At 28.1% G+C, this 15,845-nt stretch overlaps 1 protein-coding gene across 1 annotated transcript in view; it reads right to left on the bottom strand.

Annotated features, from left to right (window-relative positions):
• Window positions 1–7,543: 7,543 nt before the first annotated feature.
• The window catches only part of LOC107450569 (small conductance calcium-activated potassium channel protein 1-like), a 640,664-nt gene continuing 632,362 nt past the window's right edge, over window positions 7,544–15,845 (bottom strand). The window contains exon 13 of the mRNA XM_071188289.1: window positions 7,544–14,280. Within this exon, the coding sequence (XP_071044390.1) occupies window positions 13,915–14,280 (366 nt within the window). The 3' untranslated portion in view covers window positions 7,544–13,914. The remainder of the gene's footprint in view (window positions 14,281–15,845) is intronic.

The raw sequence follows: 15,845 nt of genomic DNA, 5'->3' as shown, positions 1-15,845 counted from the left end.
TTGTTTTACAGTTTATAATTTTTGTGATTCAAATATAAAAATGATAGAACTTAAATTCTTAATAAGTTGTTTAAATTAAGTTATCATATTTTAAATTTTTATTTCACTGCTATCTAAAGAAATTATTCGATAGCAAATACTATAATAAAGAAAAAGTCTGCATGCAGATTCTGCATTTAGATTTTCAACTTCTTTAAAATTTTATGGGTAAATTTGAGGGAAATTATTTTAGTTATTAGAGTATTATTAATTGACTTTTTCTTGTAAATTTTTTTTGTTCACTTCATATTCAGAATAACATTTTGCTCTGAATATATGCATGTTTTTTCACCTAATCACTACATTATCTCACAGTACAACAGTATCACTATTTCACTATTAGTCATCTGCACATCTTGTACAGTTATATTTCATGTCAACACACAATGCATAAACATTCCATTTATTTGCATTCCATATTATGTTTTATGTCTAAGTACAGGGTGGCTGAAATAGAATTGGCTTGAAGAATCTAAGCTATCAATGAAATCTTTAAGTTAAATAAAATGAAATCTGTGTTTACCCCTTGTGGTGCATTACTTTTGTGGTCCACAAGAAGTCTACTAATGAAAGAGGATGAGACATTGTTTTTTATTTTTATTTTTTTATTAGCATTTCTTATATCATGTTATTCTTACATATTTATGGGAAATCTGTGATTGTGTCCCAATGAAATTAAAATTTTAGCATTGCTTTAAAATTTCATTTAGCAAATGCTCCTTGTATCTTAAAAATGTAGTTAATTAACTGAATAAATTATTATTTGTTACATAAATTTAACACTTTTAAACTGATTAGTTTAAGAGAGCAAAGATGAATATTTTATTAGAAGGATATACCAGTTATTTGCTATAAATAATTTCTTAAAATACCCAAAGAACATATGCCATCAGAATACTTAATACAATAATCCTTGCAACATTTTAACATTTATTTTACTATGCTTATACACCTACTTGCTACAAAAATAATCCTTTTTCCTATTTGGATAAAAAAAAAAGACTAAAAAACAACAAAAGATAAAAAGATGAATAGAATTCCTTAAAATATAAATAAGTCTAATACTTTCATGTAGACAATTTAAAAGGGTCTAATTTTTCAACTCTTAAAAATTCTAATACATAATATGCTAGCATAGAAAACCTAATCAAAAGGGATTTTGACAATTGTGATTTATACGTATAAGGTCGACAAATATTCAGGTTTCGAAGGTTTTACTGCTCTCATATGTAGGATAAATTTAATTTATGATAGTGGAGGTCGACTTGACAAGTTTCACTGCATAAGCTATTATTGATATTATAAATGTATGGCAGGCAGCTTTTACTTTGGCCACCCTGTGTAACTGTTATACAAATATACATTTAAATTTTGGTTTATTGTGACAGCTGTATTATTTTGCATTATCTATATGATTTGTTTGGTATATAAGGAATTTTTTTCTTAATTAAAATTTAGATTGTGTTATTATTTTTTTTAGTTTATATTTTATATTTAAATTTCTTTATAAGAAGTACTTTAGAATTTTCCAGTTAGTTATATTTCATAATTTATTATTTTGATTGGAATTTAATCGGGATGTAAAAAAAATATTCATATTTTAAGCATTTTTGTAATTGTTTTATAACACCCAGTGATTTCTTGTTAGGAAATGAGTACATTGAAATTTATTAACCTTAGAATTTCCTTTAAAAACTGTTCGAAACAATTTAGAAAAACAAACCAGTCTGACGAAGTTGTCTTAGTTTTACTTTTTTTGCATAAGGTGTTGATTTTTCATTGTAAACTCTATATTTAATTAATCATGCAATTTGTGTTAAAATTTGGATGATATAAAAGTGATAAAAAATGGTCAAATGTATTATTTTTTGCAGTTTTTAATTTTTTTTAAAAATAAGCACTAATTGACTTGTTTCTATAAAAATTTATTTTTATAGTTTACAACATTTCTTTAAAGCTATTATCCTATTTTAATTATTCAAGTATTTTCCAACAAAAGCATTTTTTTGCATCATTACATTGTTCATTACAATTTTTTGCATTTCAGGGTAAAGGAGTAAGTCATATTTTTGGTCTTATTAAATTTTGATCTCCTCTGTATAAAAAAAGAAGTATGCAATCTTTCTAATGTTGTAGACCATTAAAATTTGACAAATTTATTTAAAATGCTTGAAAAATAGAGCAACATATAGGACAGTAGTTAAAAACTAATAAATACTTAGTTCACTGTAACTTAGCCTTATTTGTCCAAACAGTAAAAAAATTCTCCTTTATGAAAGTCTACATTTTTTTTTATCTCTTTACTATATATATTTAATAGCACTTACTAATTTCAAGTGCCTATGTTTACATTGTAAACTATTCTTGCTAATATATTAGAAACTAAAGTCTTTAATGCGTTAGTTTTTTCTTTATTTGTGACACTAAATTAATATTTGTACAGAAATATATAAATGTTAAGATTATTAAACTAAATATAAATATACAATACATATTTCATTCTTGGAAGGGTTTAAAGGTTGAATCTACTTGAGACAATTTGGGACTTGCTTTTGAAGGTGAAAACCCTCCAAAGCTTATTTTAGGAGCTCCAAGCCCCCCCCCCCCCCNNNCCCCAAGCCCCCCCCCCCCCGAACTTGAAGAATTTTAGTTTGAGCCTGAGATACACAAGATTATTTAAAACCAGAATATGCCTGAGAAAGACCAAATTTTGTGATGTAATAATTTTATATCTAAATAAGGTTATTAGAACCAAAGGGTCAGAAAGGTCATTAGAAAAGTCATGAAAGCCTTTTTTTATAACTAACATGTAAAATCTAGAATTGATGTGAGAGAGGAATGTTGAAGAGAAATTGTCACCAACAGGAAACATTCAAATCCTTATCTTTTGAAAGGATCCCAATCAGAAACCCTATTTATAAAATATTATGTTTAAGACTTAAACTATTACATTTTATTTCACTTGCTTCATCTACTGCATTATGTTAGAATGTATCAGTAAAGTAGTAAAGTTTAGTAGAAAGAAGTTGATGATACATTTATTAAAGAATGTATCAGTAAAGTAGTAAAGTTTAGTAGAAAGAAGTTGGTGATACATTTATAATTCAATTTTAGACATTTCTCTCTTGAATTATGTTCCACCTATTGATTTTTTTTGAAAATTTTGTTCTTAAGGATTCCCTTGTGGCAAAATGTTTTTGGGCATTCTGTGACAAAACTCTCTGTCATTAATGTCTTTCTACAAGATGCTTTCAATAATAACAAATATACATGTTATTAATTTAAAGTAACAGAAGTGCTGTGTTTGAAACATAGCGTTTTTAGAAAGTGCTTAAAAGTGCTTATTTTTGATCTACATTTTTTAAAAGCCCTTAAAGGTGCTTTTTTTATTGGGTGTTTTTAAAAAGTGCTTAATTTTCCTTTTTTCGAAGATGAGATTTTTTGTTCTCTACCATGTCGATTTTCACCACGCATTATTCAAAAGCGTGGTCTTTGCATTGTTCTATTCAACGTTTTCACAAATCATTCAAATACAATGCATTTCGGCATACCGTCATTCCGTAGCGCATGAAAGCGCCAATCATTTTACATGTTTGATGAAATGCTTGCGGGTCCGCATATTCATATACTTATGGATTCAGTGAGAATTATTCTTGCACTCTCATGTGCAACTCGGCTGCATTTTGCCAGTGATTCTCAATTTCTGGCTTCATTTTCCTCCCTCTGAAATTGAACGGAAAAATTTTTCTATCTTTTTATAATGGCTATATTAATCAAGAAAAGAGTTCTTTGTCAGAAACTATTTTATCATGATCATGTAAAGTCTTTGAAAGTAATTTATGTACTGGTTAAAAATATTTTTTAAGTGCTTAAAAAGTACTCAAAAGGTGCTTATTTTTTGATGAAAGATTTGGCTACGCACCCTGATATCAGGATATTTAAAAACCATGTGAAAATCAATACCAAAAACTGCCAAAAAAGCAGTCAATCAGACACGATGTGGATTTACGATACTATCGGCTTAAGTTGAGTGCTGCAAAAAATTATAATTTAATTGGGCGATTAAAATTTTACGTGTAATAAAAATATTATTAACTGATAAATGACTGGAATTCTAAACACCCTGAGGAAATTGGTTGCACTAGCAATTAAAGCCTGAAATAGCAGGTATTCAGGACTTTACTAGAAATAACTGCTGAAAAGTCGAAAAAAAAAGGAAATTGTCAAAGTAAAAGTAAATATGTATAATAAAATATATAAAAGTAACTAAGTTTGAAAATAAAATAATAAAAGTAAATATGTGTATAAAAAACATTGAGTTTTCTTTAAAAAAAGTGAAAATTCATAGCAATAATTATCGAATGAACGATTGAAACACCTAATAGATTAACGATGGTATTGGCGCTAAACGAGTGTGTCAAAGAGTGATTTCTAAGACCATAGACTCAAACTTCATGTGCCGTAATAATATTGATATTTAGAAAAATAACAACACGAGAGTATCAATAATAATTAAGCTGTAAAAAACGTCGAAATTTTTTAAAAAAAAAATGTAGCAATATTTGTCGAAAAAAATGAACAAAAATATTTATAATGGAATCGGCGCGAGTTGTGAGCGATGATAAATTGAAGTTTCAAATGCTTGATTTAAAATATTCATGTGCGCAATATATAAAAAATATTATATCCTTTTTATTTTAACCAAATTAGAGGGACAAATGTACTGCATTGATTACTTGGTTTGCTACAAATTTAATTTGCAACTAAATCCCCACTCACAGTTATGTTTTATTAACATGATATTTAAAAAAAAATGAAAGAAAGGACATGGTTTGTAGAGGGAACTGTCTTTTAAACTTTCGTAATTTCAGATTTTTGTTATTTTATTAATATTATTTATTTGAAATTCTAGCTGAAGCCAGTCATTATAGATTTTTTTAAATTCTCGAATGAGAACAGAAAAATCACGAGCATTTCTATCTCATCTGATTCATGAGAAAAGCATCTTTTGAATATAATTCCACAGTAAAAATATCCTTCGAAAGTTTATGAAGAAAAGAAAATCAAAATCTATTATTTCCCAAAGGAAATATCTTTCTGCAAGAACTATGTAACGTTCTGTGACAATGTCGCTGTGTCGCCTCGATTATGTCACCAGGAATGATTCTTCATAAATTTTGATTTTCTTCAGATTTATCATAACAGAAATTTCCAAAATCTTAAATAATGAATAATTAGTTTTCATAAATAAAGTAGCTTTATGGAGAAAAAAAAAAGCAATACAAAAGTGCAATTGAAAAATAGTTAAGGGTTATTATTATTTTGTTTTGATTTCTTTGAGTTCTGAATATTTTTAAATTATGATAATTCAGTATTCATATATTAAAGTGAGTTTAACTTTGAATATCTATAATTTAGAAAATTTTTAATGGGAAAATTTATGCAATATCATCTGTGTTAGCTTGCTAATATATATATGTAAACTCTACTTAACACATGAGTCCATGGGTGCAAGTCTTCTGTCCCCAGGATGGATTTTTGTCTTTTGAAAATGTCCGTGGACGGTAGTAAGACGGAAACAAGACTGACTCGAAGACGGAAATTGGAATTTTTTTTTCTGTCCTTAAAAATATTTTTTAGATCTACGTTATTGGTCTACTTTCTTATGTCCTGTTGTTATTTTATCAAAAGACAGATGAATAAATATTTTTTGTACAGTACTTAAACTTGATGTATTATGGTAAAGCTTTCTTAGATAGTTTGCATATGTCGAGGGGGTATTGTGTATGTTAGGTATTTCAGTCAAAAAATTTTCAGTCTTGGCCTTTTTTCCAACTTGCACCCATGCATGAGTCTCTTTCAATTATAAATTTCTTGGTTATAATAATGCACATGAAAGAAAATTACAATAAGTGCTGAAATTCTTTATAAATTGGTTCATATCATATATTATTTAATTATTGTAATAAGATGGTGAAATTATGTATCAGGATTACCTTTATTAAGTATAATTTTTTTCCTTCTGAAATGTTTTTTTAATGCATGTTACTAATGATAAAAATGACTGTATTTAAATATTTATTTACACTGATCTACACTGCCTTTTATAAAAAAAATTATTTTATTAATACTTGACATTTGTACGAATATTTTTAATAAATTTTTTGTAGTAAAATTTGTATTATTTTTTTATAGAATATTTATTTATTTTTGTCTATTCCCGAAAAATTTTATTGTCAGAAGCTGCTACAGAAATAGTGTTATAACTTGGCAAAAGCACTTTCTTTTAAAATATTGCATTAAATTTGATAAATTATTTTACTAAAGCTATTATAATTAATTTCCCTAATACTATTTTAATAAATTCTCTAAATGATGTTTTAATTTTTAAATGATTTCTCTAATAAAATAATCAACCTGCAAACTATTTTCTTTTTAAAATTATTTTAGTTTAATCCAAAGGGAAAAAACACCAAAAAATTAATGTATTTGGGTCATAATTAACCTCTTCCCTGATTATACTGAGTTAACTTAGGTATGTATTTATTGCAAATATTATCCCGGGAAAATTTAGGCCTAGTAGAATTTGTGTGTACGTTTTGTTTTGTCATGTTTTTATATGGCCGGAAGCAAAAAAATTATTATCTGTGGTGTTTGGAAGTTTGCCAAGTTTTGTTTAAGAGTTTTTGCTGTTGGATTGTGGGACTGCGCACGTGCTTTGCACAACTTTATACATGGAAATTGCTGAATTTTCAGAAAAAAAAGTTTAAAAAAATGGTGTATCACTTCACCGCCGTTTTAAAAGTATCACTTTGTGTTGTCCCTTGTTTTAAAAATTATCGTACAAAGACTAATATTTAAATTTTTTCATTTGCCCGAGATAACTCAGTATAGTAAACTGATGGTAAATTAATCGTTTTTTACACGTAAAAAAAAATTAAATTTCAACTTTAAAATTGTGTTTTATGTTTTGTTTTAGTTCCTTCTATTTATTAATAATAAAAAAAAATGTTATTTGGTTTCAAACAAATTGGTAAGAGAAGCGGTTAATTGCATTTGTTTCATGATATACTTTTTTACACATATAAAATTTTTTATTTTTGTTCATTTTCATAGTATGTAAAATATCTATTTTTGAACTATGCGCGAGAAGGAAAAAAAATCTGTATTTATTTGAGAGTTATCTAATAAAAGTTCTAAATAGGATTATTAGGCTTTAAATCCACTATAAAATTCCATTTTTAATCGAAATATAATTTTAATAGCTTTTTCAAATTGTGTCCACTTTTTCACTCCTTACAGTAGTTGTCTTAAATAACAACATCTTAATGCCTTGTTGAGAGATCATTGCAAATGCCTGAATGAGAACATTTTTATTTCTCTTATTTTATTTTCATTTTTATCTCTCTCTGGAAATGGTTTAATCCAGTTTTAAACAAAACATCTCAAATAATAATTAATTGTCAGTGCAATTTATCTAAAATAATAATAAATAGACCATAAATTTGTTTTTAATCTTTATTAAATATCATAACAAAAAATACTCATCAGTAGTAAGTTATGCACAGAAAATGATGTAAATATTTTTGAACAGAATAAATTAACATATCGTATGGAGATGTTAACTTGATATTTTAAAAGTATGATAGCTGTAACATAATTCATACAAATATTGTATCATCTTGACAAGCAAACACATGTTTTTATACAAACTATCAATATAAAGTACTAATATACTTTCAACTGAAGAATTATCTTGCTGTAAAACCTCTATCATCAATTATAAAACTCTTCATTAACTTTTAATTATAATGAACTATAATTTTTCTATAATTGGATATCTATCTGTTCATATTAAAGAAATCTATGATATTAAATTTAAAGTTGTATATAAACTTGTTTTGAACTAATTACATGGTGCTGGATTTGATCTCAGTATGGAATCGCATTAGCGCGTGAAATGATTTAACTAAGATAAAGAAGTATAGATCTCTAAGATATGGTTATGTTTGTAAGTTAAAGTTAAATTATACTGTCAAACAACAAAGTATTAAGCTCAATTTTTATGTATATAATATTTTTATGATATGAAGCTCCTATAGTTTGATTAGATAACAATATCTTATGTAAATCAATTGAAAAAGGAAAAAAAATAGGATCAAAACGTGGATGTTGATAATATTTGTAGTTTTTTTTGCATTTACTTACCATTTTTGAGTTATTTTTATAAGTCTTAATTGGTAATGGTTTATGTAAGCATTTAGAGTTATTTTTTGTTAATTAAGAAAAAATTCTTTATTTTGATATTTTGTGATTAGTGGTATAATTGAGGTTAGTGAAAATAATATGTTCCAACGAAAACAGAAGTCTCTGACTTGAACCATACGTTCCTTATCAAATATAAGCTGAAAAAAATGTTATTTCATGTTAGTTAATTATCATATTAATTAGCCTTGTGCTGAATTGCTCATTCCATTCTTGTGCCATTATACCGCAAAGAGGTAAGTTAGTGCTATGTAGGATCTAATGCTATGTCGAGTTGGTGCTATATCAAGTTAGTGCTTTGTGGGATCTAGTGCTATGTTGAGTTAGTGCTATGTTGAGTTAGTGCTATATCGAGTTAGTACTATGTGCTATGCGAGATCACGAAGCGGGGAGTGTGCTATGTGCTATGTGAGATCACGAATCGGGGAGTAAGCGTAAGTGAACCAAGTGGCTATTGATTTATCCAGTTGCATTGAGGATTCAGAGAATTGTTGCCAAAGGTAACAGGAACGAACTTGAACTGTAAAGCAGTGAGTTCGTACAGGTGATAGACGGCATGTAACTGAGAAGCAATGAGTTCATCTAGTAGTACAAGCTGGTTACTGTAGGGGACTTCTTTATATATATATATATTAAAACTGACTGGTTGAATAAAGCTTATGTTGACTTTTCTTATGGATTTTAGTATGTTCTTTACCTTTTCCTGCCGGAACCTTTTTTTACTGCTGTTTGTTTCGCTTATAGTTTGATAGTTAGCTTATAGTATAGCATATAGTCCTATATCTTTATAAAAAATATCTCATCTAATTTTAAATAAAGTGTATATTTTGCCATCACGAACTTAATTTAATCTTCCCGTATGCAAAAGCTATGTTAGTTAAAGAAATAATCATGGTCATATTGGTATTAATTTGAAGTGAAAGGGTGTGTGGGGAATTTGCCCATTTGGCCTCTTTTGAATTTGCCTATTTTGCACAACCACTTAAAGATTCAGATTGATTGTATTACATTTATAGATTAGGTTAGATTACTTTGAGATAAATTTTTTAAAACTATCCTAATTGATTTTTTTTCAGAAGTTGTAGTTTTTATTTATTATCTGTGGGAATAACCTAACCAAATTTATAATGTGTGATTAACCATTTAACCTAATTTGTGGCAAAAATATTTTCTTCAACAATATGTGTGCTTTATAGTGAAGCTTTATGCAGTTCCTTATAAGGACATGGAGACAAGTGGTGGAATAGCTTTATACTTCGTAAAGCAAACATCTGCTGCTTAATATTATTTTCTTAAGCATTTTTGAAGAAATACTCCAAATTAACAATTTGCTAATTTTTCAATACAATTTCTACACTTTACATAAGTATTAAGCATGGAGTGTTTTTTTTTAGCAATTTAGAGCAAAATTGCTGTAGTGAATTTGTATTAAAAAGGTGTGCAAGGTTATTTCATTGTGAGGAGTAGCTTTATTTTTGATTTGATTTTAGGCTTGAAATCGAAGGAAAAGTTAAAATTAAAATAAGAGACCAGTTCTAAAGATTCTTTGTTTGATTTAACATTTTGCACTGAATAATCAGGATAATAAAACATGGTAATTGAATTATTTAAAGAGTGAAAGAATCCAATGAGGTTTCAGCAACTTTTATGAATTAATTATGCTAATGCGATAAGTTTAAAAGTCGCAGAAACATTCTTTATCTGCAGTTTTGTGAATTAGTAATTTATTGATATTTGATTGAAAGTAATTTAAGCAATGAAAGTAATGAATTCGTAGAATACTTAACCCTTAAAAGTATAACGATGAAATCTGCAACTTACGTTTAAAACCATATTTTTTTGCATGGTGTTTTTTTTTAAATCAATTTTAAATTTATCAAAGCTATTTTTAATTTCTGAAATCAACTGGAATCTTAGACAGTTTATTTCTTAATCTGGGACAATTTTCAATGTTGGACTATCTGAATACAATTTCATTTAGGAGGTTTTGCAAATTACAATTATTTATAGAAGCAATTATGTTCAAAACTATTATTCATATAAAAATTTGTGTTTGAAAAATTATATTATTGTAGATTTGTGGAACTCAAGGAGTGATTGTTCATGATGATATCAAAGTGAAAAATCTTACATAATTTTTTCCTTATTTTTCCATTTTCTTAACCCATTTTCTGGTTGATTTCAAACATTTTCTATTAAAAAATCATACATTTAAAGGTTAAGATAATCCAAATAAGACTAAGTTAATATACCAGAGTTATATGTTAAGCCAGTTATTATACCAGACAATAACTTGTGGCTGGGAAAAGTTTGAAAGAAACCAGTTGAGCCAGTTTGTGTATTTGGTATTCATTCAGATGGATTTTTCTTTTACAAAATTTATAATTTGACTCAAGTTTCAGCCCATAAAAACTATTATCAAGGAATCTTATCTTTTAAAAAGCATTTGTATGGGAAAAACATTACAATGTTTCCTTTATTTCGTCAAATCAAAGATTGCAGTCAACTTTCAAGTGTTTAAAAATTGCTATTAACTAAAAAATATGTCTGCGATTATAATTATTTCTAGTATTTATTGGTATGTTACTTGGAAATCTGCTTATAATTTGAATCAATGAGTCTATGAAATCAATCGCATATGACCTGTTTCTGAACTTATCAATTATATTTTAATTAATATAAGCATTTATTGACCGAAACATTGTGTTATAATTCTGTAATGTTTGAAAAATTGATAATTTTAGGTTACGTATCACAATCAAGGTGGGGAAGTCTAAAAAATTTAATGAAACACAAGAATTTATTGATAAAACATAGAAATGAATTAAAAATAAACAAATTACTTATTTTTAGTCGCAGTTATAATTTTTATTACAAATTACCTTCTACAATATTTTATTTAAGGTTTATTATTAAGGTTAAAAACTCTGAAAGGAAGTTAGAGGTTACATTATGATTTGCCAGAATTGTGAATAAATAAGAAGTAAATTTTTTTGAAATTGTTTGATTTATGTGGTAATAAATTAAATCCTAATAAAACGAATAGAAATTTAAGTGTTTTTTAAATAATATTTATTTAAAAATATTCGTGATTCTTCCTATCAATGCTTTCGATAAACATTTTTGTTCTGAGCTATTTTGTTTTGTTAAGAAAATTTAATTTTAAGAGGACTGATTCATGATATTTTTTATAACTTCTTGAAATTGTGATGCTTTTGATGTTTTTTTAAAATTCTTATTTTTAAAATAAAATTCAGTGGTCATAAATGATGATTATTAAAAACATTTTTAATTTGCATTATTATGAGGACTTGATTCTAAAAAAATATTCTCATTAAAGCTTGTACCATGTAAATTATATATTGAACGAAACTATTAATCAAGTTACCATATATTTTGACTCATTGAAAACAAATTTATGAAGGAAATGTAGCTTAAGGGTTTATTTCAGAAGATTTAGGTGTATGCTAAATATTTCTACAGACTCATAAAAAATTACCGAATTTTTAAAAACCTAAATTTATTATTTCATCTTTATAGAAAATATTGATTAATTTTAAAGACAACCTTTAAATTTTCTTATATTTTTGTGATATAAATTTTAACTTTGATGACAACTATTGTATTTTCATGAAGTTACAGAGAGCAACCTTATAAATAAAATTTATCTTAGTGTAAAGTTGTGGCAGAATGGATTTCAGTTGCATGTTATATATTTTTATATTATTCATTGTTTTCATATTGAAAGTATTGGATAGTTTTCAAAGCTTACATTTTCTGCTATAATATTTTATATACTTTACTTTCATAGCTTGTTAACCTGGGAAATTTACTGAAAGTTAGCTTGAACAAACATTTAGTAATAACAAACACTGTACGTGTATTTTTGAAATTAGAATCTCTATCCGTTGATTACAGTAGAAATTAATTCACAGAGATTCATTATGAACAGTAAATAATATGTAAATTATAAACAATATAGAATACTTCATTTATAAAAAAGTATTGATATTGTTTTAATGATAGGAGAATAGTATTAGGATTAAATATCTATAATATTGTGCCTTTAAACTGCACATTGGTCATTATAATCGGCACCTCTTTCATATCACATTGAATTTATCGAAAAATACAATCTTTCTCTATTATATTTTTATACTTTCTCTAGTTATGCACCATCTCTTGAAGGATGTTTTTACTAGAGCTTTTAAGTAACTTGTCATTCTTTGCTAAGCTTCATTCAGAGTTTTATGTACAACAGGATTCCCAATCCCACTTTATCGTACAAATATATTTAAGAAGACAGCTAATCATACAGTACTAGTATTCTGATTAATTAATTGCCATGTTTTCTCATAAGTCTATGAATTAAAAAAAGAAGAAATACTGTCCTACATTGCTCTATAGTCTTACTCTTAGAAATATAGTAAACGTCTAAGCGTAAGGCAATAATATACGACATGTATCGTATCAAAGAACAGAAACTGCTGCAAAGCACAAAATAATTGCAACCCAGCGTTAGAAGTAGCACGTGTAATCTTCATCAGATAGAATATGTAATAAATGTGTTGAAATGCTTAAGCAAATTAAGGCATTTATTTATGTAATTTTCTTCAAAATAATTTGAATTTAAGCATCAGAAGAAATGTTATTTCAGTGGACGTCGGTCTTTTGCTTAAAAATGCAAGTTGGCTCCATCGATTAATCGGCAATGTGATCCTGCAGCATTGCAAGTACACCCTGATTATGAATGACAACCAGAGTTAAGTTTTTATATGTAAAGTTTTATCAGAATGTCTTGTTTTGCACTTCTCTACAAAACAAAATGTTTTTTTTTTTATGATATATCTTCAGACACCAGTATGCACAAGCACTTGAAACGAAAAAAGGAATTTTTCGTATATTCTGGGACTAGTTCTTTTTGCACGAGGGATCGAAAAGACAAAGCTGTGCTGGTTTCAATTTTTATTTTGAATAACTAAAATAAATAAGACTTAAACATACAAATAAATTACGCGTGGGGTTTTATGAATGAAATTGCTTAGCTTAATTTTGTAACTTCCGAATTATTCCTAAGTGCGCTTATTATAACTGTGCATATAATGACTGCTTTCACAGTGATTAAAATGAGTTTTAGAGCATTGTTAGACTCTAAGGTTTTGAAAAATGAGTATTAATTAAAAAGGAGCATCAATTAAAATAGTTCAGATACCTTCTCATTGATAAAACAAATTGTTGATTTTTTGTGCGTGTATGCTCCACTAAATGTGGAAATAATATTTCAGAATGACGTACATATGTACTTGGTACATTAAACATTCATTGTTTAATCGATACCAGCAATGATTTGTCATTTCGATTAAAACTCTTTGCCTTTAATTATGACTCAGTATGGTTATAACCAACTTCAAGTCGTAATAGCTGTATAATCTTTTATTTACTTGGACAAGTACTGTTCTACCAAGCCCTTTATGTTCCCAGGTTCATATGATCGACATACTAAATGTTCTGAGCTCTCTAAAGCATTATGCTTTCCAGCTCAGCATTTCGTCTGAATCGATTATATTTCGTTCAAGTTTTATTGTTTTTTCTCGTGTAGATATTTCACTTTTAGTTCTCTGTTGATAAAGCACGTGGCACCACTAGGGGTGGTGGTGGAGTTCTATTACTACTTGCTAAATTGACAGATGTCCAGTTTGGTCTACTTGCCAAGGATGCAGCATCATCAGGATGAAGGTATACATGGCGGCTACTTGGTTGGGGGGCTTGTAATTGCTGTGCGTCACTTTGTGACCGCCCCCCTTCTGTAGAACTGAATGTGGGAAGGGCTGATAAAGCTTTTGTTAAGACATCAGGAAGAGCCTCCAGCTGATCTTGTATTAGAGTTAAACGTTCCTCTAATGATAATACTCTTTCTTCAAGAACTTCATGTCGCTGGTTCATTTCAGAAACCATTTCGTAGACAGAGTTTTGCGTCTGAAAATAATAATATTCATTAATAATAATTTAATTTAATAAAAATAAATCCATTAATTTGTGACACCCAAAGTGTATTTTGCACAGATTATGAAGATACAAAGAGCCATAAAAACTGGTATACCTGCCTAATATCGCCCCCGCGAGCACGCAGAAGTGCCGCAACACGACGTGGCATGGATTCGATCAATGTGTGAAGCAGTGCTGGAGATAATTGACACCATGAATCCTGCGGGGTTGTCCATAAACCAGTGGGAGTAAGAGGGGGTAGGCATATCTTCTGAACATCACGTTGCAAGGCATCCCAAATATATTCAATAATGTTCATGTCTGGGAGTGGATCCAAGAGCACTCTTCTGAATTTAGACACTTCCGCTGGCCACCAAAATCCCCAGACATGAACATTATTGAACATATATGGGATGCCAACAGCAACAGCATTTCATATCTAGGTAAGGACTGAGATTTTCTTTCTCACACACAAACAAGCAGAACTCGTTACATGACAAAACTGGTTGACACTTTCGTATGGCTACGAAGACATTTACTTTACAATGTCAAAATTTATTTCAAAATAAAACAGTTGGGATGATCCACATGTCACGCAATGGCAATCGATTTAATACTGAGTACAGGGGTTCGTTTGGATAAGAGACTAATGAAACAGTCCTTAACACTAGATTGCCTAAGGAAGTCATTTTAACTGCTTTTAATATCAATTAGAAAAACAATGATGTATATAATGACACAATTTCTTAGAATTTTGTACAACATATAATTTTTTTATTGATTATATTTACTAATAACTTGTTACGCAAATGTAAATAATATAAAAAATTAATTTTAAGCAAATTTTTTTACACATTATTTACACTTTTACAATTCAGTCACTTTGACTGCTTTTGGGCAATATAGGTATATACTACGATTCAGTCTTTCTTGTGTTAATGTTTCACAATTACATATCTATAAGCTTCCAAACAATAGAGCTATTTTGTAGCACTCAAATTTAATAGTTACTGCTCATATAACAGCATGTTTGTATATAATTTATCTTGAGGTTGTCGTGTCAATGGGATATCTTAATACACATTGAGAACTACTATACTTACTGCGGGAAAAGCTCCTATTTATTAAGGGGACTGGATAGTAAAGTCGTTTCGACGCATTAAATATTCGTTAGTTTTAAAAACCAATTCATTTTATTCGATATGGCATTGAAAGCTTGTTGCTAACGAGGGTGAATACGTTATTGATTGAAAATAAAATCTTGATAACAAATATCAAATGCACCGAAACGGCATTACTTTCCGGTCCCCTTAATATATGGGCTTGCTGACGAAATCCCGAAATTTTTAATACGATTCTTGCATTGCTCCTTAAATATTAGTTTATTTCACCATGTACATATTTCAATTTATTACCTACATATTTGAGGGCACCGATGGAGGTAAGGTAAATATATTTTGTTAATTAGAATTAACTTTGTATTATTTGCACTTAGTTTTTGACACACTTTAAAATTACTTGAAACCTTTCATGTTTTAACTTGTACACCCCACTGT

This window comes from Parasteatoda tepidariorum, chromosome X2 (genome assembly GCF_043381705.1).
Source record: "Parasteatoda tepidariorum isolate YZ-2023 chromosome X2, CAS_Ptep_4.0, whole genome shotgun sequence".
NCBI lineage: Eukaryota > Metazoa > Arthropoda > Arachnida > Araneae > Theridiidae > Parasteatoda > Parasteatoda tepidariorum.
The sequence above is the reverse complement of the archived record's forward strand: the minus strand, read 5'-3'. Positions and strand labels throughout refer to the sequence as shown.